The 25,276-nt window shown below is 39.3% G+C and overlaps 1 protein-coding gene across 1 annotated transcript; it reads right to left on the reverse strand.

Annotated features, from left to right (window-relative positions):
• Positions 1-3,494: 3,494 nt before the first annotated feature.
• Positions 3,495-25,078, reverse strand: steep1 (STING1 ER exit protein 1). Its single transcript, XM_052021520.1, has 7 exons — positions 24,871-25,078; positions 21,156-21,273; positions 20,717-20,758; positions 19,038-19,176; positions 9,315-9,404; positions 6,921-7,013; positions 3,495-5,629 (listed from the first exon to the last, which is right to left on the reverse strand). The coding sequence occupies exons 1-7, from the start codon at positions 24,992-24,994 to the stop codon at positions 5,567-5,569; spliced, it is 669 nt and encodes a 222-aa protein (XP_051877480.1). The 5' UTR covers positions 24,995-25,078; the 3' UTR covers positions 3,495-5,566.
• Between the last annotated feature and the right edge of the window lie 198 nt (positions 25,079-25,276).

Below are 25,276 nucleotides of genomic sequence, written 5' to 3' on the forward strand. Positions count from 1 at the left end.
ATGCATTTCCTGAATGTTCTCTCCATGTTTTTGTACATTATGCTCGGTTGATCCCACTAATACTATTATCACCCTGATAACAGCAAATAATTAAGTTGTGTTTAATGTCCTGTGAAATTTTTACACAAAGATAGTTGACCAAACAAGGATTTTAATTACTAAGATTTGTGCTGAAGGTGGTTAATGATCTAATTTTCTAAATGCCACGCAGGGCTTCCAGATATTTATTTATAAATTGGTTTAAATAGAGATTTACATGGAAAGTCAGGCTGCAGCTACCTGGTTTTCAAGAAATCCCAGGAATATTTAGTTTGTCAGAATATATACCTTCTCCCTGTCTTGCTTATGGATCTCAGAGTTGAAATATCTATAACTGGATCCTTCTCTACTTTGTTAGAATGAAATTAACCTCCTCTTAAGAAAATGCTGAAGGTTTCAGAGAAAGGGAAGGGAGAAGGTAGGACCAAGGATGAATGGGAAGGTATGAGAGTGAATGCTGCTTTGGGGAAGAGTGGGGCCTTCAGGATTCAACCTATTTGCTGGATAGATAGTGGGTTGTCTGGGATAAAAACAGAAAATATTGGTAATTGGTTTATTATCATATGTACCAAGATGCATAGAACATTACAGCACAGTACAGGCCCTTCGGCCCACAATGTTGTGCCGATATTTTATCCTGCTCTAAGATCTATCTGACACTTCCCTCCCACATAGCCCTCCATTTCTCTATCATTCATGTGTCCATCTAAGAGTCTCTTAAATGTCCCTCAGGTATCTGCCCCCACAATGTCTGCCGGCAGTGCATTCCACGCACCCACTACTCTCTGTGTAAAAGACTTACCCCTGACATCCCCCTTATACCTTCCTCCAAACACCTTAAAATTATGCCCCCTCACATTAGCCATTGTCGCCCTGGGAAAAAGTCTCTGACTGTCCACTCGATCTGTGCCTCTCATCATCTTGTACACCTCTATCAAGTCCCCTCTCATCCTCCTCCTCTCCTCCTCCTCCTCTCCAAAGGGAAAAGCCCTAGCTCACTCAACCTATCCTCATAAGACATGCTCTCCAATCCAGGCAGCATCCTGGTAAATCTCCTCTGCACCCTCTCCAAAGCTTCCACATCCTTCCTATAATGAGGCAACCAGAACTGAACACAATACTCCATGTGGTCTGACCAGAGTTCTATAGACAGTGACAAACTTTGTCTTGCATGCTGTCCATACAGATCATTCCATACATAAGTACATTGAAGTAATATAAAGGGAAAAGCAATAACAGAATGTGGAGTATAGTGTTACCATTACTGTTACAGAGAAAGTGCAGGTAGACAAATAAGGTGCAAGGACCATGATGAGGTAGATTGAGAGATCAAGAGTTCATCTTTATCTTATAAGACATGCATTCAAGAGTCTTACAGCAGTGAGATAGAAGCTGTCCTTGAGCCTGGCGATGCCTGTTTTTAAGCTTTTGTATTTTCTGCCTGATGGAAGGTGGGGGGGGGGGGGGGGGGGGGTGTGTGGGGGAGAGAGAAGAGAACATGACCAGGGTGGGATGTGTCTTTCATTATGTTGGCTGCTTTCCTGAGGCGGTGGGAAGTGTAGACAGAGTCAATGGAGAGAAAATGCCAGAGACTGCAGATGCTGGAATTTGGAGTGACACAGAAAAAGCTGGAGGAACTCAGTGGGTCGGGCAGCATCTGTGGAGGGAAATGGACAGTCGATGTTTTGGGTTGAGACACTTCGTGGAGGCTGGTTTTCGTGATGGACTGAGCCGTGTTCACACCTCTATGCAATTTCTTGAAAACACTCAGCAAAGCAGGCAGCATCAGTGGAAAGAGAAACAGAGTCAAAGTCCAAAACCATTCATCAGAGCACAGGTCTCTTCCAAATTCAACTGGAAGGATAAGTGAACCAGCATTAATGACTTCTCCCAAGCCAACATCCCCACAGCATTGAGGCCCTAGTTATTCTCAGTCATCCCAATCATTCACCCTAATGTCATGTGAATGATAATAGGATGGCCATGTCATTCACATGCCCACCACCAGACTCCCAAAGCAGACACTCTACTCCTAACTCTGGGAGAACATTACCAGTCAGAGCAAAACATTCAAGGATGTGCTCAAGGCTTCCTTGAAGAAGTGTAACATTCCCAATGACTCCTGGAAACTGTTGACCCTTGACCACTCAAGTAAAAGAGGAACATTTGGGAACCTTGAGAACCAAGCATCCCAAGGATCCTCCTGTGTACTCTCCATAGACAGTCCAAGGACATCACTGACCCTTCTGTGTACTCTATACACAGTCCAAACACACCCATGACACTCCTGTGTACTCTCTATACCAACAACCCCCTTGTTACAGTGGCAGTGGGGGGGTGGGGTGGGGTGTGGTGGTGTGTGTTCATAGAAAACAGTGCATATCACAATTTTCTGTAACGCAAAGCCACGTCATCTGTGTATGTGTCAAGAAATGCAAGTTGAAATAAAATAATTTTTCTGTTGATTTACTTTTTTCACACAAATTTCATGAGAATGAATTTTATTCTGTATCTGAAATTTTGGGGTAGTGATTTGTGAATTCTGTCAGGGCGAATTTCCGTAACCCGAACGGTAGTAATGCAGGTTTGCCTGTACGCAGTCCAAACATACCAGTAACTCTCCTATGCACTGCCCATACACAGCACAAACACATCACTAACCCACCTGTGTATTGTCTATATCCAATTCCAACTAGCGACTCTACTTCATTCTTTGATTTCTAAACTGTGAGATTCCATTTTAAGCTTTCCTTCTCAGGAGAAACTTATACCTGACCAATACACCAATCCAATTCACCCCTGTACAGTAAACCTCCATTAATCTGACACACTCAGGACTTCATTGGTGCTGAACTAGCAGATTTTTCCAGACTACTGGATGTTATTCCTATTAATACCCCAGCACACATTTAATGATTTTTTAGATGTTACATGATAAATTTTCCAGTGAACCTACTAAGTTTAAAGGAAGAGAAGGAAACAGCAGTCATTGAACCATCAGGACTTCCCACCAACTGGACGGTGGATTATCAGAGTTTTTCTGTAATACCAATACCACTCACCCTCCTCAACACGGTCTGCAGTCAGATCAGTCACACCATTATCCAGCTCATTAACTGCATCACATGAGAGAGTGAACTACTTGCTTGTATCTAATATCTGCTTTCCCTACAAATGAGTTAGATTTCCTGCACCAAGAATATACACAATATCACTGACCACATTTGCTGTTTGTTTTAATATGGACTATTGATTGTTGTGTGCTTGGGTCTGAGTGTAGCATTGATAAGGAATCCTGTATCACACCTCACATTATACATCAAACATTCAAGACACATCTACCTTGGCCACTCTCAAGCACCTTAAAGTCTCACTAAATGGCAATGGCAGTTGCAGCAGAAATATTAGATAACTTTTTGTTTAACAGTTCCAAAAAACCATACCAGTTCCTAAAATGGATTACGAGGTTCTATCTTTATTGCATTTTGAGACACTTTTTATATTAAATCAGATGTAATAAAACTGTCACAGAAAATGACATCACTTAGCGTGAGTGCTACTGAGTTGGGATACTGTCCAAACAGTTGAACTTTTCTCAAGCTTTGCTTGTATGTCCTGGTGAACCAACAACTTCAGTTCACATGTAAGGATAATGCCTACATGGACAATACCGGTGGAAGTGAAGATTGTGTAAGGAAACATATTTACCTTTCCTGATAGGGTATTGACAGATATTTCCTGTACATTTGCCTTATGATACAGGAGGCCATTCAGTGTAGGGTTTCTACCCCAAACGTTGACAATTCCTCCCCCCACCTCCACATGCTGCCTGACCCGCTGAGTTCCTCCAGCAGATTGTATGACCAGATAAGGACGGAAGATTTTCTTCCCGGAAGGAGGTCAGTAAAATAGCTAGATTTGAACAACAACCTGATAGACTCATGATCCCCACTATTTCCACCACCCCTATTATGTTTTCTCTATTATTTCCTCAGTGTTGTTGATCAAAAGCATTTGTTGGTTTTTATTTTAAATACAAGATTTCTCTACAAAGAAATCAACAGCCATGGCAACAAGAAAAACCTGTTTACTTGAGTGACATTATAAAACAGCTTTAATGTTCCACTTAAGAATAAAATATTAAAGAAACAGCTTTTGTTTTTAAACACATGAACTGAACGCAGATTCCATCAGCTTTCTAGTGCTTGTTTACCTCTCAGAGCAGACTGTTGCAAATGCAATGGGACTTCCTGACAGGGATATGACATGTACTACAGTAAATACAGGTCTTTCCACTTCACAAGAGGAAGCATACTTTTTCCACTCTTTCGGAGCCTTTCATAATTGGTACACTCATCAGGCTATTCCTCAGTCTTCTCTTTTCACAAAGAAACCAACCTTTTCATCTTTTCCCAATAACTATAACCTTCCATGTGGTTATCCATGAAAATCCTTTTTAGATTTTACTACTGAAAATCAGAACATTTCATTTGACTCAAGTTCATGTACATTTTATTTTCCAAACTATTCTAGAGGTGCAACTAGAACATTTATGAGGGGGGAATACTTTTGAACTGTTGTAATTTTGGCCAAATCTAACAAGAAGACAAGGCAACACCTCTGGTGAAAGGTCCCACTTTAAAAATATTTTTTCCAGACTCTGTGACAATATGTCTTATAAAACAATCAATTTCTAGCATTCCCTCTTGCTTTTAATACTAGAGCTGCTCACTGTAAAACATGGTTACATTTTCATTAATGCTTTAAAGTTCAATGAAGCTCTTCAGGTAAGTATTTAAATGTATAGTTCCCCAAACATTTGCCATATTTCTATTTTTATATGTAAAAAAAAGTTTTAGAACAGTGGGGAACTTCAGAAGGATTTGTGCAAGAATGGAATACAATTGCTGCTGGTTTCTGTGAAAGGATAACAGGCATACAGCCATTCTTCATGTGTGAGCCAATGCAGTGTTTGGCAGATTGTTAAAACACAATCACGGGATTATCTGTGATGCCTGCACATGTGCCCTTCTACAGGGCAACATGCCAATCAGGAAGAGACTCCGGTGTGATTGTCCCTCCTTTTCCAGCCCAGAGATTTACAGCTCACAACAAAGCTGGACAGAGAACAGATACATCCACTTCTTCACATGGTTGTTTGCATAACTCTCTCTAGAAACACCTGAATAATGCAGTAAACAGGACAGCTAAAATGAAAGGGTGTGAGAGAACAGTGCTAAGCTGGCTATCAGGTGAAAGAAAATTTATAAATATACCAAATATAAATATCTACTGTTTATATAAGTGTATTCCCAAAACAATAGACATTATGATACCAATGCGCAAATATTAACATGCAACATAGTCCATTTCTCATACACAAAACATTCTGAATAAGTAAAAGAACAATTTTTTCATTCTCCCCACCTATCCATAGTCTCTATACTTAACATGGAAGAAAGTACATTTGATGCTGCTTAGTTGTACTCTGTCTTATGACTGGGATCCACCTTCTTTAATTCACTGTTCATTTGAACTGATTGTCAATCAAGGTTCCTTTCATCTTGGCTTTCTTGGCCTCCAACTCCGCCTGTTTAAAAAAAGTAAACTTGTTACACAGGAGACCTAAACCTGCTCTGCAGTAAAAACACCCATTAATTAATTTGGAAGTACCAAGTTCATTTTTACTGATTTAAAAAAAAATCATTAGTTCTACAGATTTACAATGATTTTTTTTTTGGTTTGCACCAAAGTATCTGCACAATAACTTCAAGACAACCTGCACACAAACATTGAGCAAGCTCTGGGTTGTGATTTACCCTTTCCCAGTATGATGTACACACTAATGCAATGTCCCATATCTAGCAATTGGTGATCTCACGAAATTGGCTGAAAACCCAATCACATTGTACATTTCTCACCAGGAAGTAAAGAAACATTAATATTTAAATAACATTTTACAGAAAAAGTATATGTTTTGCACAAATATTTGGGACTAAGGCAGAAGTTGCAAGTAAAGAAAAATTAAAAGGCATGGAATTTTTAATTCTGAGCATATGATAGTTCACATACTTAAATTTAGTTTGAGAGGTCAGAAGTCATTCAACAATAATTATATCTTGGCATTCAATTAAAAACTCAATTACACCTCATTCTACATGGTATAATATTTTCAATGGCTTTTCCAGCAGGAACAGTGCATTGAAATGTTGCATAATAGCTCAAATCTCAAAGTTAATTGTAATTTGAAGACTTTAATCACACTCTGTAGAGAAGTAGGCTATCAATGACAGCAGCTTTTGGATTTCTGTGAACGTGCTTAGACTTAGAAGTTGGAGCTGGTTAAACAGAGTAAAGGTGTTGAACTTGGACAGATTCTTCATTACAACTGTACATCCAAGACCATTAATTTGCAGCTATAAAAACTACAAATTGTAGGGACCAGCTTAGTTTATTTAATGTGCCGAGGATTTTTTTTGTTATTGGGATCAAAGATCAATTAATAATTTACAATGTTTTTCTGGAATGAGATCCAGGAATAAAATCCTATAACTGGCATCTTGTGACTGCATTCAACTCAACTCTAAAAACCTGTGCTTTGTTGCATTCATTCAGGGCTAGGATGAACAAATTTTTTGTGCACCTGCAGCGAAGTCTGAGGCAAAACAAATCACATTCACATTAAGAAATCACTGGTGCCCGGGCAAAAATGGTGTCTGTGCAGCAAGAAAATCTCAGCTGGATTGTCCCTTGCTTTACAAATTAATTCTACATTCCATGTGGATATTTTCTGGAAGTTCTAACTGCAGAGAAACCATAACCTGAAATTGGAAGAACAGATCTTTCACAAAATGATAATGATAAAACACTACTCCACATACCAGTTCCTGCAGTCTCTTCTTGCTCATGCCTTTCCGCTCCAGTTGCTTCTCAATGACTTTGGCATTTTGTGCATAGGAATCAGCAATCTCCCTCTGTCCAATACACAAAATACACATGAGCAATAATCGGTAATAATCCCTAGTCATGTCACTCACATGACTTGCTGCCAATTTGCTTTCCCAAATCCACAACAAATTTACAATGTATGGAATGAAACAAAATATATTTCAAGTTTACCCTATCACTGGATGTGATTTGTATGTTAATACATACTCTGCATTACTGGAGGCAAGAACAATTCCCAGGTGTTGTTCACATCTAATGCCTTGCTCACTGTATAATGCTCACTAATGCCTTGGCAGAGGTGTAGATGCAGCTGTACCTTGGATTAGTATTGATGAATGGTGCAGGGGGACCCAAGGATGCAAGTTAAGCAAAATAGATCTGTATTCTTGTAAACCTTCATACATGTTTATTCAAAAAGAACTTAGACAATGGAGACACCCCAATGGCAGCTAAAAATTTTAGCAGTTAGCGTAACGCAATTACAGTGCCAGTGACCCAGGTTCAATTCCGGCCACTCTCTGTAAGGAGTTAGTACATCGTCCCTGTGTCTGCGTGGGTTTCCTCTGGGTGCTCTGGTTTCCTTCCACATTCCAAAGACATATGGGTTAGGAAGTTGTGGGCATGCTATGTTGGTGCCGGAAGCGTGGTGACACTTGCGAGCTGACCCCAGAACACTCTACGCAAAAGATGCATTTCACTGTGTGTTTCGATGTACATGTGACTAATAAAGATCTTATCTTAAATTGAGTTACCCAACTTCTTTTTGTAGCTTTGTACTTCATTAGGTGTTTGTCCAGGTCCTACTTCAATGGACTGAGGCTTTCTGCCTCCATCATCAGTTCAGAAAGCAAATTCCAGACAGCTCCTACTCTTTAGGCGAAGGAAGTTTTTTCTCAACTCTTCTAATCCTTCCAACCATTACCTTTCAACCCGTATCAACATGCTGACCTTTCCGCTCCAAAACATCACCCTATTTCTGGAAAGTTAAATCATCACTGGAGGTAGCTCAGAGAAGGTTTGCTAGGATGATCCTAAGTATGGAGGGTTGTCCTATGTTTAACAAGGAAAGGCTGATCTGGTTAGGTCTGTACTCATTGGAGTTTGGATGAATGAGAGACCTTTTCGAAAGATGGAATGTTCTAGGGGACTTGACAGGGTAAAGCCTGAAGGATGTTTCCCTTTGTGAAACAGCCTAAAACCAGAAGAGAGAATCTCAGAATAATGGGGGAGGGGGGGGGGGGGGGGGGGTGGGTGGGTGCTGGTGGCTGCGCCCATTCAAGATACAGTTGCAGAAGAATTTCTTCTCTCAAATGGATTATTAGAGTTTGGAATTCCTTGCCCCAGAAAGCTATGGAGACCAATCCTTGAGCTTGAGATAATTCGACTTTTAATCAGTAAAGGGTACCAGACAGGAAAGTGGAGGAAAATTATATCAACCATTATCTTATTGAATTATGGTGCAGAATTGAGGGACTGACTGGTCTAAATCTGCTCTTTTTTTTTCCCCCAAAGGTCTTGTCCAGACCTTTCTTTAATAGAAAGATTGTTATTAAATTTTCCCATCAACCTCCACTCTTCCAAAGAAAACTGTAGCATAGCCAAATCTTCCACTTAATTAAAACTCTCCATCCCTGACAGAATCCTTGTACATCTGCTCTGCACCCTTTCTGTAGAGCTATCAGACCCTAGGACTGAAAAAGTTAAGAGTCTACCTCTTGGTGGGGGACTGGAGCATTTTCCAAGACAAAAAAACTCTCCATTGCAAATTTCTCAGGGCATAAATACATGCATCTGCAGGTTAATCCACACAAGCTTCAAGATATGTGGCATGGGAAATTGGGATTCATAATAAGATCATGTTACCTGGCCAAAGAACTGTTGAAAAGTTAGTGAAAGATTTAAGCTTCACAGAATGTTATTACATTAGACTAAAACATTAAAATATTAGGTCTGTAGTTTCCTGGTTACATTTGTATTTTTCCAAATCAAAAATCAATGAAATTAATTTTATTTAGGGATGCTGTGCAAGGACGTTTTCAATAAAATTGGAAAAATTGGAATGGAGATGCTTTAAAATGAAACAACAATGTTAATAACATACTTTAACCATTCATATTGCAATCTAGGAAGCATTTTAAAGACTGTGTCATTATACTTTGATATTTATTGATTTTTTTCCCCCCGATGGGATGGGCTGTCACTTACAATGCCAACATTTAGTGTTCATTCCTAACCGCCCCTAGCATGAAGGCAGCTAAGAGTTAACCACATATCATCTTCATGATGTCCAACTATGCAGTACTGAAGCAGACATTCCCAGATCTTACCGCTTCAATCTCCTCCTCCTCCTCATCAATGGTGGACACAGTGACAGAGCTGAATTTGCCCATATCTTTGGTCCTTTTCGTCATCATCACCTACAGAAGCAGAAACACGTAGATTAGTGCTAACGATTAAGGCTATTTTGCTTGATGATTTGAAGGAAATAAAAGAGTGAATTTTATTTAATGAAACCACATGTTATCTTTTTTTTAAGTCTGTATTGGTCATATTTACTTGAGATATATCTTCCAACAAAAGCTATACTATTTTTCTCTCTTGACTAGTTGCTCTATACTGTGCAATCTGTCCCAAAGCTTTCATCAAAGCTGTTTTTCAGCACATGATCACCAATATGTAAGAACAGAATTAAGCAGGAAGATTGCACTCAGATTTAAATTTATTTGTGCTCAGGAAATTTCTCAGATTTCCTCAATGGCAGAATTGTGACCTTTAAGCACAGATCCATGCTCTATCATTCCACCGTATTGGCAGAGCACAAACAAGCGAGTGATTCATTCTGGAACTGAAATATAGTGTCACATGAAGCAGCATGGAAACAGGCCATTCAGTCCTACTCGTCCAAGCTGACCAGTGGGCACCCTTCTGTGTTAACCACATCTCCCAGCACTTGGTCCATGCCCGTCTATGCCTAAGCGATTCAAGTATTCATCTAGATACTTCTTAAATTATGTCATCGATCCAGCTTGAGAAACTTCCTCAGGCAGTGCATTCCAGTTACTCACCATTCTCTTTGTGAAGAAGGTCCTCCTCATATCCCCTCTGAATCTCTTTCCCCTTACCCTAAATCTATATCTTCTAGTTTTATCTAGCTCTGATATGTAGAAAAGTTTCCTGCAGTCTATCCCATCTATACCCCTCATGATTTTACACACCTCAATCGCGCCCCCTCATAACCTCCTCCGCTCCAGGGAGACCTAGCTTCTCCAGTCTCTCCCTATAACTGAACTGCTCCATCCCAGGCAACATCCTGGTGAATCTCCTCTGCACCCTCTCCAGCACCATCACATTCTTCCTGTACCTTGGTGACCAGAATTGCTCGTAGTACTCCAGATGAGGTCGAGGTCTGACCAAGGATTTATGAAGTTGGAGCATAACCTCCTTACTTCTGTATTTAATGCTCCAACTAATGAAGGCCAGTGTCTGGTATGCCTTCCTAAGCATGTAATCTACCTGCATGGCCACCTTCAAGGACGTACTCTGAGGTCCCCGTTTCTCAATACTCCCTACCATTCATGGTCTAAGTCCTAGAGTTATTAGTACTTCTAAAATGCATGACCTCACATTTAACTGGATTAAATTCCATCTGCCATTTTTTAGCCATTTCATTAATACATCAGTATTTCTCTGCAGCCTAAGACTAATTTCCACTCCACCAATCTTAACATCATCCATGAACTTACTGATATTGCCTCCCATCATTTATGTATATTACAAACAGCACTGATTCTTGTGGGTCATCACTAATCACAAGCATACAATCATATGAACAACCCTCTACCATCACCCTCTGCCTCCTATTGTCAAGCCAATTTTGGATCCAGTTTGCCAACTTGCCCTGGATACCATGGGCTCTACCTTTTGAACCAGTCACCCCTAAGGGACCTCATCAAAGGTTCTACAGAAATCTATGCAAATCATATCTACTACATTGCCCTCATTGATATACTCTGTTACGAATCTAATCAAATCAGTTAGACAAGATCTGCCCTTGTCAAAGCAATGTTGGCTGTCTCTGGTTAGTCCCTGGCTCTCCAAGTGATCATTAATCCTCTCCTTCAGAATTTTTTTCCAGAACGTTCTCAACCACTGACGTTAGGTTCACAGGTCTATTGTTACCAGACATTTTTGTGAAGCCTTTCTTGAAAAGGGGGATCACGTTTGCTGTCCTCCAGTCATCTAGTACTTCACTTGCGTCCAGCAAAGATGTAAGAATATCAGCCAGAGCGCCAGCAATCTCTTCCCTTGCCTCCCATAGCTGGTCCTGGGGATTTATTCACTTATAAGCCTTCCAATGCATCAAGGACCTCCCCCTTATTTATGGAGACCTGCACTAGACTTTCACCTTCCCCTACACTGAATTCACCAACAACAAAATCTGTTTTCTTTGCAAATACCAATAAAAAGCATTAACTTAGAGGCTCACCTATACCCTCTGGCTCCATGAACAGATTGCTAATGAACCCTACTTTTTCCCTTGTTATTCTTTTGCCCTTAATATATTTACAGAACACTTTCAGATTCACCTTAATCCTGTCTGCTTGTGATTCCTCATGACCCCTCTTTGCTGTCCTAATTTGCTTTTTAAGCACCTTCCTACACTTTTTATACCCTTGACAGGCCTCCTGTCATTAGTTCCCTATACCTATCACACACTTCCTTTCCTTTTTTTCCTCTTTATCCAACTGTCAATATCCCTTGACATCCAGGGTTCCTATACTTGTTACCCCTGGCTTTCACCTTTACAGGAACATGTTGGCCCCCAACTCTTGTTATTTCTGCTTTGAATGCTTCCCACTGTGCAGATGTAGACTTGCCTGCAAGTAGATGCTCCCAATCCACCTTTGTCAGCAACTCCCCTACATGAATGAAATCGGTCTCACCCTAATTTAAGACCTTAATTACTGGTCCATCCCTTTCCTTTTCCATGACCACTTTAAAACAGAGTTATGGTGACCATATCCAAAATACTCCCCCACTGACACACTCTCCACTTGACCAGCTACATTCCCTAAGATAAGGTCCAGTAACACTCCTTTCCTCGTTGGTCTACCTACATACTGTGCCAAAAAGCTCTCCTGGAAACACCTCAAAAATTCTGCTTCCTCTGAGCCTTTAACACTTTTAAGTTAATACTTAGAAAATTACCAACTTCATTTTCCTGTTTTAACTCTCATCTTGCAAGGAATATGTGAATTCCTAACTCTTCCAATAAAATTGTAAATCTAAGCAACAAGACTATTTCTTGAATGGTGCAAACTGCTGTGGTCACATTAAGGAGCCAGGGTTGGAATTATTGAAGTAAAAATGAGACAAAGCAGCCGAAAATAATTGTACATTTGGGCTTGTCGGTGTAAAAGCAATCATTCATAAAGCACTGAGACACACAGCACATTGATAAACATCTGGAAGAGAAACAGACATTAAAGTTTTAGAGAGATCCTTCATCAGATAACTTGAATGTCAAGGCTACCAATTGATGCCACGCAAATCCAACATTTTTTGAATTTTAGGACTTTTCCTTCCAGGTAACCAAGTTAAGATATATATCATACATGATCTAACTAAATGAAACATTTGGTCTGAGGATCAGTTTATTACTTTGTGTCAGTGCTACTGAATCTTGACAGGATCCATGTTGGCTATAATGCAGCTGACAGAGTTCTTTTAAGGCTAATGTACGGCATGCTTTCAGTTTTAGAACAGTTGTCAGAAAGTAGTTTTCTGCAAATACTCAAAAGGTTCTTAAGGTTTGAATATTTCCCAAAAATTACTTCAGTTGCAACAAGAATGGGAAGGCAGAAAGCCAAGCAGCAAACAGGTAGGGTTGGGAGCAGCTCTCTAGGTCCCCCACCACCTTCCCTGGCCCCTGAGCACTTACTATTACTTCATTTGCAACTGCATTGCAGCAGAAAGCAGTGGTAACAAGTTCTTTGAATATTGAGTGGGGAAAAGGAAGATGGGAGAAGTAGGGGGTAAATAATAGTTTGTTCTTTCTCCGTTTACTCCTATAAAATATTCCATTACCAGCAGAGAAGAACTTCAGGTTCAAATTAAACATCAACCAGAATCTCTGCAACAGATAAAGACATCTTTGGAGACAAGTTCAGCTTGTCCCGGGAACAAGTCCCCCAGCTGGTGTAGGTCAGCCAAAATGCCTTTAATTATTTTCACATACAGCAGTTTGACTGGGGTCACCAGAAAGTAGACAATCATAATTTGTTTCAAACTTAAGCCTTCGAAATGCTATATCCCCTAATATTAGAATATGCTCAAGAATAACTGAATAAACTGCGGCTAAGAAGCACCAGCTCTCCCAAAACCCTGTTAGTATTTGCACAATTAAATAAATATTTTTGGAGGGTGTGGGTGACGGAGGGTACTGGGTGTGAGAAGGAGACAAGGGGATGGTGGGGGGGGGGGGGGGCCAGCTGTGTGGTTGGAAAAGAGACATGGGCAAGGCAACAATAACTATTTTCCAGACTATTCACACGTGTGCCTAAAACACTCATGATTTGTAAAAGCCTTTCCATCGTGTCTGTTCCCCATCTGACTTGCTGATGGAAAGAAATTTAGGAAAGTTCCAGTGATAAGCTTTCTGTACACTCTACTAATCTAGACCACCTACTCACTCAACCTTTAGCATTGTTACTGTACAAGATGAAATTTTAATTGAGAACCGCTTTTATATACAAATGTCACCCTGTTCTTTATGGAAATAAAAATCAGACAGATGTAATTGCTAGCTTAAATAAATCAGAAAAGCTACACACTCATAACTGCATTGGGCTGCTCTTTTCTAGAACCGAGGCTTTTGTTATCACTGCAGAGCGCTGAGAACATTTTGTAAAGTTATCATTGTCAAAAAAAATGTACTCTTTGAAGTAAAAATGGTTTTGATAATTGGGTTAACTATGGGGATTAAATACGGGAAAAGTAAATTTAACAATGTACAAGGGAAACATTTTTCCTTCTAGATTTGAATCAAAACAGTTCACAAATGTACATAATTAAGCAGAAAGCTCCAGTAATGAACTTTGCACAATTCACTCTCCCTCTACAATGAGTCAAAAGCATTAAACTCAGCAACCAGTTCTTTGGCTCTACCAATAATTACTTCACCACACACAAGGGTAAGGTATAGCAAGAGAAAAAGAGTAGAAAGGCATGAGAGTGAAGGATCAAGAGTGCTAGAGTTGAGAAAGAAAAACAAGAAAAAGAGGGTCATGGAGGGAAGGGAGAGTGGTGAGAAAGAGAAGTGGATGGGGGCGAGAGAGAAAATACAGTTGAGATAACACACACAAAATGCTGGAGGAACTCAGCAGATCAGGCAGCACCTATAGAGGGAAATGATGAAGGGTCTCGGCCAGAAACGTCAACTGTTTCCCTCCAATCGATGCTGCCTGACTTGCTGAGTTCCTCCAGCATTTTGTGTGTTGCTTCAGCTTTCCAGCATCTGCAGTCTCTCTCGTGTCTCTATACAGTTGAGACATAGTATCTGGCAGAAATTGGTGTCGTTATTTATCCATTCTTTCTAATCAGTGAGGCATTTTTAATAACTTTTGAGTTACAAGTTAATATTTGTAAAATATCCCAAGTTAATATTTTTTCAACGGATTTCACTATTCTTGAGTACTTGACCCAGTCCAGCCTCAATCTCTAAAGGAATACTTTTAAAATATTTATATAAAAATTACAACCTATGAACTGTCTTGGACGCCAGTTGTGTGGAGCCAATCTTTTAAAGAAACCAATGCTTAGGTGACTGAATAACATATTGCATGCAGCAGGCCCATGAGGGTGGCAAGGCCTCACAATTTTTGAAAATTTTTAAGGTTTACTCTTGGGACAGAGAACTTCATAGTGAACTTTCTTATTGCGCTTTTCCCTCTATTCCACAATAAATTCTAGATACCCCCTAGTTCCCAAACCTCAGAAATATTCCAAGCTGTACATCCTGATGCTTTCACCATCAAAGTGCCTCTAAACTAAATTGTGTCCGCTATACCTAATTGTTCATTGATATTCTATCTGGATTCCATCCTATCCATTTCATCACAGGAGCTCCAATTTTAACTCTGCCACCTCTCTATTCTCCATTCACCTCCAGAATATATCATATCCCAATAAATATAGTATAGGCAGGCCCACATTGTATGCACGAGTGTACATATTAACTACTGCTCCAGAACTGACCCATTCACACATTTCCACTTCCTCTATGCCCTTCACTTCCTACTTTATACCATTCAGACTCCCCTCCCATAATTATACTCACTTAATTTCACTACACTCTTTTATGCTGCTCTCTATACCAACTGTTCAGTATGCCTCAACAATAATATTCTCCCACCTGCTCAACGCCCTCTCACGTGAACCTCTTTGTGTCTCTCAAAGCATCCTACAAAAGCATCATTGTGGCAACCTTCACTCCCCTATTCTTTGTCTGACTGATCTCCCTGCCCAGCTCATCTGCTGCATGTTAAATCGTGGATTTCCCTCTCGAACCCAGTACTATCCTGGCATTTGGTTAGCTACCTCTGCCCATATCCATATTTTCCTCCAGAGTACACAAGTTATTGCAGATGAAAGGTCGAGACAATGGCCTTTAAGGAAACCTGGCAACGGGATGATGACACCTAATCTCTCTCGCATGCTGATCAACTCTGCCGCACCAACCACCTCCGGCCACCACTAAAAATAGGCCAATCAACCTATAAACATGCTTTTTTGGAATGCTGGAGGACACCAGAACCTTCAAGAGGCGATGTCTCAAGAGGATGGCTTCCGTCATCGAGGACCCTCACCATCCAGGACATGCCCTTTTCGCATTACTACCATTGAGGTGGTGGTACAGGAGCCTGAAGACCCACACTCAACATTTCAGGAACAGCTTCTTCTCCTCCGCCATCAGATTTCTTAACAGTCCACGAACCCATGAACACTACCTCGTTATTCCTCTCTTGCACTATTTATTTTTGTAACTTATAGTAATTTTTATGTCTTGCACTGTACTGCTACTACAAAACAACAAATTTCGCAACATATGTCAATGATAATAAGCCTGATTCTGAGCTGCGGTAAATTCACAGTCACAAATATGCAAACTCCAATAGTCAGCACCTGAGGTCAGAATCGAGCCAGGGTTGCTGAACCTGTGGAGCAGCAATTTTATCTGAAGTCCCATTGTGCTGTCCCTGTGTTTGGCGAACTACACTGGCTCCAAGTTAAGCAACATGTCAGTTCTAAAGTTTCAACCTCATTTTCAAATCCATCCATGACTGTACCACTCTTTCTCTGTGACCTTCTCCCTCTGCATATCTGCTGACTTTTGCTATTCTGGCCACTTAAGCACCCCACATTTAGTTGCTCCAGAATCAGCAGCCACATCTTCAGGTGCCAAAGCTTTCAGCTCTGGAATTTTCTGAATTTCTATGCCTCGTTACCCCCTTTCCTCCTGTAAGGTAGTCCTAAAAATCCATCTCTTTGACCAAGATTTTGGTCATCTCTCTCTGTCTAATTTATCTAAATGTAATATTGTGCTTTAAAGTGCTGCTACAAAACACCATGCAAAATGCTGCTACATTACCGTTGCTTAAAAAAAATTTGGTTCTGCAATTTAGTATTTGAAATCCAGAACTACAAAGAACTTAATTAGGTGTCTTGGAGTTGTGCTACAGAATAAACAAAAGATGAAAGACTTCCACACCCTCTTCATATTTCTGAGTAGGATATTAACTTTCCTTTTTATTTTAAACATCAAATTAGATTACAAATGAAGACAATAATTCTGTTCATTCGTCATATATCTGTATAGCAACTAATTGCTTCCTGTGACAGTATCTAACTGCCTTGAGAACATAACTGGTGAAGGCAAAAACCCATGTCCTGTTGTGACAATTTCACATGAGATATTGTTCCAGTTTAATTATTCCATTGTTCTTGATTCGGAAGTAGCTCTATAAATTTCCCTGCTTTTGACACTCCTTTTAAAGATTTGTTCCTCAGGAAATACACTACTCAAGGTGTGCTCTTAACTATGCACCATACAAGTTGATAACATGGTAATATAACTCAGCATTTGTTTAGCTTATTGGTTGTTTCTCTACAATTTCTAGTATAATTCCACCATGTACTAACTTCTTTCAGATGCTCCTAACTGGTTCAACAACCATTCAACAGATAAACTCCGCTGCTGTCTACTTTCAATTAACAATATTCTTTTTAGAATACAGCTTTGTTCAAGATTTTAACTCATCCTTCCCAACATTTCTACAATTCGTTTGTGATTACACCTTGCAAATGCCTAGAGTGATTTCCTTTGTTGGAGAAACTAAACATTGCAAATTATCACTGCTGGTAGTTGAAAAACCTCCAATTGAACATAAACTTAAGAACTTTCCTGATTTCTCTGGATAAGTGTATTGGATAATGTTGATACTGAACCATACACACCATTACATTCATAGGGTTGTAATCTAATCTGCATTGCAGTAGCTGATGCCAGCCACGTCAGCAGCAAAGGCAGTACTACTAACTAATTGTAATGTTTTTTGGCCAACAGGGCAGTAAAGGACAGTTGTCTAGAAATTCTTGCTGGGAAAAATATAGCATAAGTTTTGTTTACAATGATTGTTACAAAGTACCAAGACACCCTGCACTCATGCAAATATTAAGTAAAGAAGTTTAAGCACATTTACAGTGAGCTGCATATAAATAGGTTGAAAAAGCAAATGGATGCAAGGATTCTTCTCAACTGCACAGAACTTCTGATTTGATTAAAAACAAAATCACTGGGCTGGATCAAGTTCTATGCAGGTCACTACCTGTGCTCATGATTACTCCATGAATGCATTTACTGTTTCTGACCCCACATGACCAATCAGATGAGGCCACTCTGGCTAAAAATCACCCCATGAGGTGGAGCGATGACGAGGATGCAATCAGCAGATCTCAAAGTCCCACCCACAGACCATTATGGCCTTTTGACAGCTCATTACTGGAATTGCTTTTAAATGTTTGTGATCAGAGACTTTTGTAATCAGTTCAAAATGATTTAAATAGAATAAAAATCGGAATTAATAAATTCACTTAAAAACATGTTTAAGTGATAGAAATGTAATTAAAATCATTAAGATTACTACAATAAAGAAAACCTACTTTCCTGTTACAAGCTCAGCAAGCAGGTTTAAATGGAGTGCATCCAGCTGCTCAACTCCAGTATGTGGTACTCTGTCCCTAGACTCAGTGCCGATTTCAATGGTATAGCAAGAGGAGAGATGCCCTGGCATCCAATCCCCAAGCTTGTTCCTGATTTCGACGTTGCAATGCAGGCACAGAAGTCAAGAATAAGCTGACCCATGCACTGCAGCTAGCCAGCAATTTTCTGAAAAAAAAAGTTGGCAAGATCGGGTCCAATGACCTGAGATGTTAACTATTTCTCTTCAGATATTGTTCTCATTTTGCACAGTAAGATAAAGGAGACATCTTTGGCTTAACCAAATATGTTGGAAAAATCCTCCTCAAATCTATGCATAGCTATATTTTCAATAAGACATATGTTCAGAGGGGAAAATTGCAACTTTAATTATTCCTTGCTCCCAATGTTGCTCTCCTCTTTCAAAAAAGTTCCCCAACTTCAGTATGTTATGGAAGAAATACTGAATTTGAGTCAGTGGCATCTTACATTTTATAAGAATGTTTTAAAACTATATTTTTCCAAGGTCAGTCACTTAGATATTCTTCATTAAACTAAATAAACAACTATTCTTGAATATTAATTTCCTGTATTTTCCGGTTGTTCATACCAATCTCACCACAGAAAGTATGTTAACTGCTAAGTTTAGCAGCCCAATAGCCCCGTTTACAAGAACAATGAACCTTTATGTGGCCTTCATTAAGCTGCAAAATATTATTAGGTGACCTTGAGCTGCTTGATAAATAAATCTGAGAAAATTGCATGATGTAAATACATAAATATTCAATCTCACCTTCTTTGGAGGTTCCTGTTTCTGACTATATATGCTTGTCGTACCAAACCCTTGGCCAAACTTCACTAAAGCACCATCCACGATGAAAGTAACTGGAGTGTTCTTCTGTTGGTGCTGATAAAAGAGAAGCAGGCCACATCTGCAAAGGTACACAGTTACTAGACATCTTTTGCTATCAAGACGTAAATGCATCCAGATATCTTGATAAGGACAATGGATTAAAATTCCGTTAAACCAAACCTTACTCCCATATAAATTGGACACACCAACAAAACTCAAGTATTCCAAAACCTATTAAAAATGTATATTCAAATTCTGCTACTCACCCCTGAATATCAATGTGACAAACATGGTTTAAATAAATGAAGTTCACAGCTAACAACTGACAAAGTAATATAAATGGGGAGAAAGAACTGAAAGCAGAGTACAAATTAACAATTTCAAATACTGAAATATTTTAATAAAGGCTTATTAAAAGTCAAATTAACTTTTGCTATTTCAGTTAAAAGAAAATTTAAGTAAAAATTCTGAATCAAAATGTAGTAATATATTTTTGGCAATAATGCAAATGATTCTAAATTACCAAACAAAACAATAAGAGATCTTACAGATTTATTACCCAAGCTAAGTAACTCTTGCTATAAGGGATATATTCCTTTTGCAACTCCTTAAAGTTAAATAAGTGGATTATATGACAAGTTTAGACACCGATATTTGGCATTATTTTGAACAGCGTGTTATTTGCAGTGATATACTAATGCAATGAACAACATAATTAGTCCTGGCTGGTTACTGAAATTATAAGCAGCCAGAATACATCATAATTTACATTTTGCACCACGCGGTGCAGTGAATGTTTAATTACAAAGAGTGATCCCAGCACTCATTTTCCAGCATTATCCATTATAATCCAGTGGTCACAGTTTAATCTCTCACCCAACACTGACTGTCCTACGATGCAATTCTCCTCCAATGCACCTTCAATTAATTGACAGATAACACTTAATTGACAGATAACACTTAAGTGGTCATGTTGCTTGTGCATAGCTTGAACACCATGTTTCATTCCCTGTTTATTAGATTCCCTCCAAATGCATAGCTTATGCTATTAATCAACATGGTTTGATGTTGAATTACTATTAGTGTGAAAAACTAACATTTTTATTCTTAAATCTGAGAAGACACTATATTGGTATAACTTTAGGGTAACCAACAGCAAATACAAAAAAATATGAAATAAAATGTTATTCACCGATTTTTATGACTTTCTTTTAGCCTGCAATGTTAATATTTATATTGTTCATTTTCTCTTGGTCCACCTCCTTTTGCCTTTCTGCACCTCCCCCTTTTCTCTCCAACCTGAAACTTATTTTACTTCTAACTTTTCCCAGCTCTGATGAAAGATCGATCTGAAAAATGAATTCTGTTTCCCTTATCTGTAGATACTGCATGAACTGTTGAGTATTTCCAAAAACTCCTAACTCTATTAAGTTCTATCAGGCAACTGCAGCATCACCATCACACAAAGATTACAGTAGTTAATAGCAAAGGATCACATCCTTTACTCTTCTTCACTTCCTGCTCAGCTTACTTTATGATTACATTTAGTCTTGACTGTCTATATGTGAAATTGCAGGAGACAAATTAATACAGTAAAGTTATAAATGTTGAGTACTTACTTTCCACATTTTTTCCTAAATTGCTTCTCTATCCCTTGTGGCCTGCAAATGGGGAGAAAACAAAAACGATGACTGTTTTAAACAATTACCATCATTAAAATGGAGTTCATGTGTGAAGCTTTAAACTGAATCTAATCCGTTGGATGAAAGTAATTGATGAGGTGAAAATCACTTCTGCAGCTGAATTACCCATTACTATTTTTCATGGTTTTCTCCTTCCTCACTCATTCTGCTGCTCAGGAATTTTTCCTTCGCACCTCTTGCCACAATCATGCATTTTCTGTGTTTAAAGCGTCTAATATAGTAGTGCCAATTCAAACTTGAGGAGTGAAACTACCACTTTATATATAACGTGTAAATTCTTTAACTCGTTTGTGAACGGATTGACTAAAATTTAAAAACTAAGGCAAACTCCAACATCATGATGCTTCTATCTTACCTTCGTAGGTAAATGCTCTCATCTTCCTCAACGTTACAGAATTTATGAGCATGTTTGGATGCATCAATAACACGTGCTCTATCTTGTGGTCTCATGGGCAGTTTCTCCAAGTGGCAATCTGAACAAGTAAATAAAAGAAAATTACACAGCATGGTCAGCATCTCCTGGATTGCAGTGAATAGTGCAAGATTAACTCACATAGACAAGAAATTCCCAAGTGCTATTCTAACTGAAACCGGCAGAAGATCCAATTTACCTTAGTGCTGACTTAGGGAAATACGATGGGTGATGGAAATGAAAATCAAATAGGGTTCTTACTTTGTCCACAGTCAAAAAGCCTCCCAACATTTATCATCCAGACTTGCACCTAAAGCATAACTCAATGATGGGATACCAGAGGCATTTAAAATACCTCCAACCACAACTTCATAAGTAAAAATGCTCAATTCTTGAAAAGATGTAACCTGCCTGTGATGCTTGGTGGAGGGTAAAAAAAGATAAATTATTTTATTTTCCCTTTCAATATTACTATGTCTTTTCGCTGCAAGCTGAAAATACACCAATCTTGAGAGACAAAGGGCCAATTTTAAAACAAATGGGAATATTGGTACGAAAGTGTTTCACAAGCATAGTGAAACTTCAGTCAGTACAATCAGAAACAAAAAGTTGCCTCTGAAAATTATTTCAGCTTCACAGTGGTTCATCCCAATTCTTTCTTTGTGTAGGGGGAGATTATAAATAACACATAGCATTACCTCAAATAAACTGCAAAAAATTAATATAAAAACAGCAAATACAAGAACAGCATCTCCTGGATTGGGCAGAGGTATTAACTGCGATGCAAGATAATTTAAAATTTAAAAGCAAAATTAGCTTCTTAGTGTCAGAATAAATCATATTAAAATGGGGTGCGGGTAGTGGGAATGAGGGAAAAAAAATCCAGAGGTAATAATAGCATCGACATCTTCAGTAAAAAAAAAATTGGAGATACTGTTTTTTTATTCCCATACTGCCAAACTTAAGTAATCAAATGAATGAAAAAGGTGAGGCAACCACACTGTGGTACTTTATTTGAGATTCTTGAGTGAATTGCAGATTAATTATTATGGGAAGCAGTAAACAAGTGCTGGCACATCAGTTTTACATTGTTGTGATGTAGATGCTGCTTGGGAGTGATGCAAAATTGGCAGTAGAATCAGAGGCTTGTTTGTACCTGGGTATGCTGGCTGCAAATATCTAGTATATTTGGAATATTACAAGCAAACTTAATCTACAAACAATCTCCACAATGCTTAATTAGTCAAACATTTTGATATACAAACTGCAGGTCAGACAGCATCTGTTTTGCTTCCCACAGATGCCGACTGACCTGCTGGGCATTCCCAGCATTTTCTGTTTTTAACTCAGATTGAGATTCTGCTGTTTTTTTGTTATTGAATTTTTGATATGTACAAAATTTGATATTCTGACAGCTGAATTGGACATCATCAGAATGCCAGACTATTCGCTAAAGAAAAATGATGCTCGATTGGGAAACTGTAAAAATATGAACATAATAGCAACAAGAATTAGTGTTAATGTAAATCTGTTTTGGATGAATCAGTCTGTTGGTTTAAAACCAGGCATAGTGCTGGACCACCAAAGCCATTTTCAAGAACCTCATCTTCAGAATTTTTTACTTTAAATGAATCAGAGACATTTTTTTGGCACAAAGATTGATCTCCCTTGTTTGTTTTATTCTATGCTAGGATATCAGTCATTAATGACATGGATATTTGTCTGTCCGGGTGATACAATTTTGTCAATGACATACAGATTTGTGTAGACAGGAGTAATAACATAGACATTGAGTAGGCAAAATCATGGCACTTCAACACAGTTAAGTGTGAAGTCATCTATTCTGGACTATATGGCAATAAGACCAGATAATCTTTTAAAAATGGTAAAATCTAAAACAACTATTAAGCATCAAAAGATTTTGCATCTAAGTGCACAGATCACTAAAATGCATTAGTCACATATAAACAAATAATCAATAGCTAAGGTAATGTGACCAAGGCTGTCTTCAATTTTGAGTCCTTCATGTTTATCCTTCCATGGCCCTGATAAAGGAGTGACAGGAACTTTAGAATCATACTGTAGTACTTTGGTGCTGTAGCACTCAATACTCTTGGAGGCTAAAAATAGCTGTCAGAGCCCATAATCTAGACCACTATCCACTGGTCTATGTTACCAGCAAATTTTGTTTGTCAGGTGAGGCTGTGAGAGCCCAGGATCAAATAAACATAATATGGCACCATACATGGAAAATGGTTAGTTGGTGAAGCACCAAAAGGCAACGAGGCAACTTGCATTAGTAAAACCTTACAAACTGCTATCTAAATAAAAGTACAGGATTTTTGTACGTAATATTTTGATCATTTTACAGCTGCTTAGATACCATCAGATAGATCAGACTTTTTTTCCAAAACAAAGACAATTTTAATTTATTCACAATGACAATTCGATCGGGCAATCAAAAGATGTCACATGTGGGATGACTCCGCAAAATGATGAAAGGAGTCAAGTTTATTAATTTGCTTTTCGAGGTCCCTTGCAGATTGCCTTTGAACTGCCATGCAAGTAAAGAAACTGAGTGCACAATGGCCTCATTGAAGTATCAACCCAGAACCTGTGCATACAAAAGGCCAGAGCTCTAGCTTGTCACACCCAAGGAAGTCCTCAGTCTTTGCTTCCTTTTCCAACAAAAGTCTTCTACAAAGATGTTGATTGGTACTCCCTTTTCCAGATATTGTTGCATTTAAGAAAATAAGAAACAGAAAAAATTGACCTCCCAAGCCTGCTCTGCCATTCAATGTGATCATGGCTCACCCAATTTTGGCCTCAACACCAATTTTCCACTCTCCCTACCCCTTGATTCCCTCATAGCTCAAATATCTGTCCACATTGAATATGACTCCACCTGCACAGCACTTACGGAGTTGATAATTCCAAAGAGTCACAACCCTCTGAGAAGAAATTCCTTGTCATCTCTGCCATAAATAATTGACCCCTTATTATGAAACTAGGTTACCTAGTTCTAGGTTCCCCCACCAGGGCAAACATCCACGCAGCATCTTACCACTCACAATTTTATGTTTCAATAAGATACCTCTTCCGGATTTTCTAATGAGATTGCCTTCAAACTATTTCTCCTTTTATGCTTTTCTCATACCACTAAAACTGGCATGTACATTTGCACAACCATATTCATTCTGTATGTCATTCCACAGATTTACCTTCACTGTATCAAATCATCATTGGACTTATAACTGAATCCAATCACCATCAAACTTCTCAGATTTCGTTTTATTTGCTTTAAATTGATGAAAGCAGATTATAATCCCAGTTAAAAAAAACAACAAACTTCTGGAGGAACTCAGCAAGGTCAAGCATGATCTATGGAGTCGACGTTTCGGGTCCAGACCCTTCATCTGGACCGTCCATTTCCCTCCACAGATGCTGCTCGACCTGCTGAGTTCCTCCAGCAGATTGTTAGTTGCCCCAGATTCTTGTGTCCCTATTTACACGATATTCAGCAGATTACATTAACAGCAAAAGCCGCGGTCCCATGAACCGTACGTTCTCACACACCCCCCCCCCCCCCCAGCCCTCCCAACACAATACTCGAGGCCGAGGCTTCGGGGCCTACAGATTCGAGGCCTTCGGCGCTTACCGAGGACCAGCACCATCTGCCCACACAGGCAGTAATAAACATGCAGCGGCTTCTCGCCATCGTCGTACTCCTCGCGGTCCCGGGTGTCGGAGCACACCACGCTGCGGGACACCACCTTCGGCATCCCGCCCACCTACAGCCGGCCCGTCACCGCAATACAGCCTATTCCCCGGCCGCCATACTGGACCCCGAACCACAGGGCATTGTGGGATCGCAGCCAGAGCCTCGGCGCCTGGCAGCTCTGCCACTGACAACATCAGCTCTGGTGTCACTGAGCCATGGTTTCTCACAACCTCATGCACTTCCCTGTGGCTACCTATTTTTACCCTGTACTACCTCAATGCACTGTGTAATGAATTGATCTGTATGAATCGGTATGCAAGATAAGTTTTTCACTGTACCTCGG

The sequence above is a fragment of the Pristis pectinata genome, chromosome 8 (assembly GCF_009764475.1).
Source record: "Pristis pectinata isolate sPriPec2 chromosome 8, sPriPec2.1.pri, whole genome shotgun sequence".
NCBI lineage: Eukaryota > Metazoa > Chordata > Chondrichthyes > Rhinopristiformes > Pristidae > Pristis > Pristis pectinata.

Bases quoted from the DNA above. Each gene is read 5' to 3' on its own strand.
- steep1 (XM_052021520.1), bottom strand. From the start codon at position 24,994: ATGCCGAAGGTGGTGTCCCGCAGCGTGGTGTGCTCCGACACCCGGGAC. The intron at 9,405-19,037 runs GTGAGATTGAAT...CTGCTTCTGTAG, and splicing joins AACAGGAACCTCCAAAGAAG to GTGATGATGACGAAAAGGAC. The intron at 7,014-9,314 runs GTAAGATCTGGG...TGTATTGGACAG, and splicing joins AGGAGGAGGAGATTGAAGCG to AGGGAGATTGCTGATTCCTA.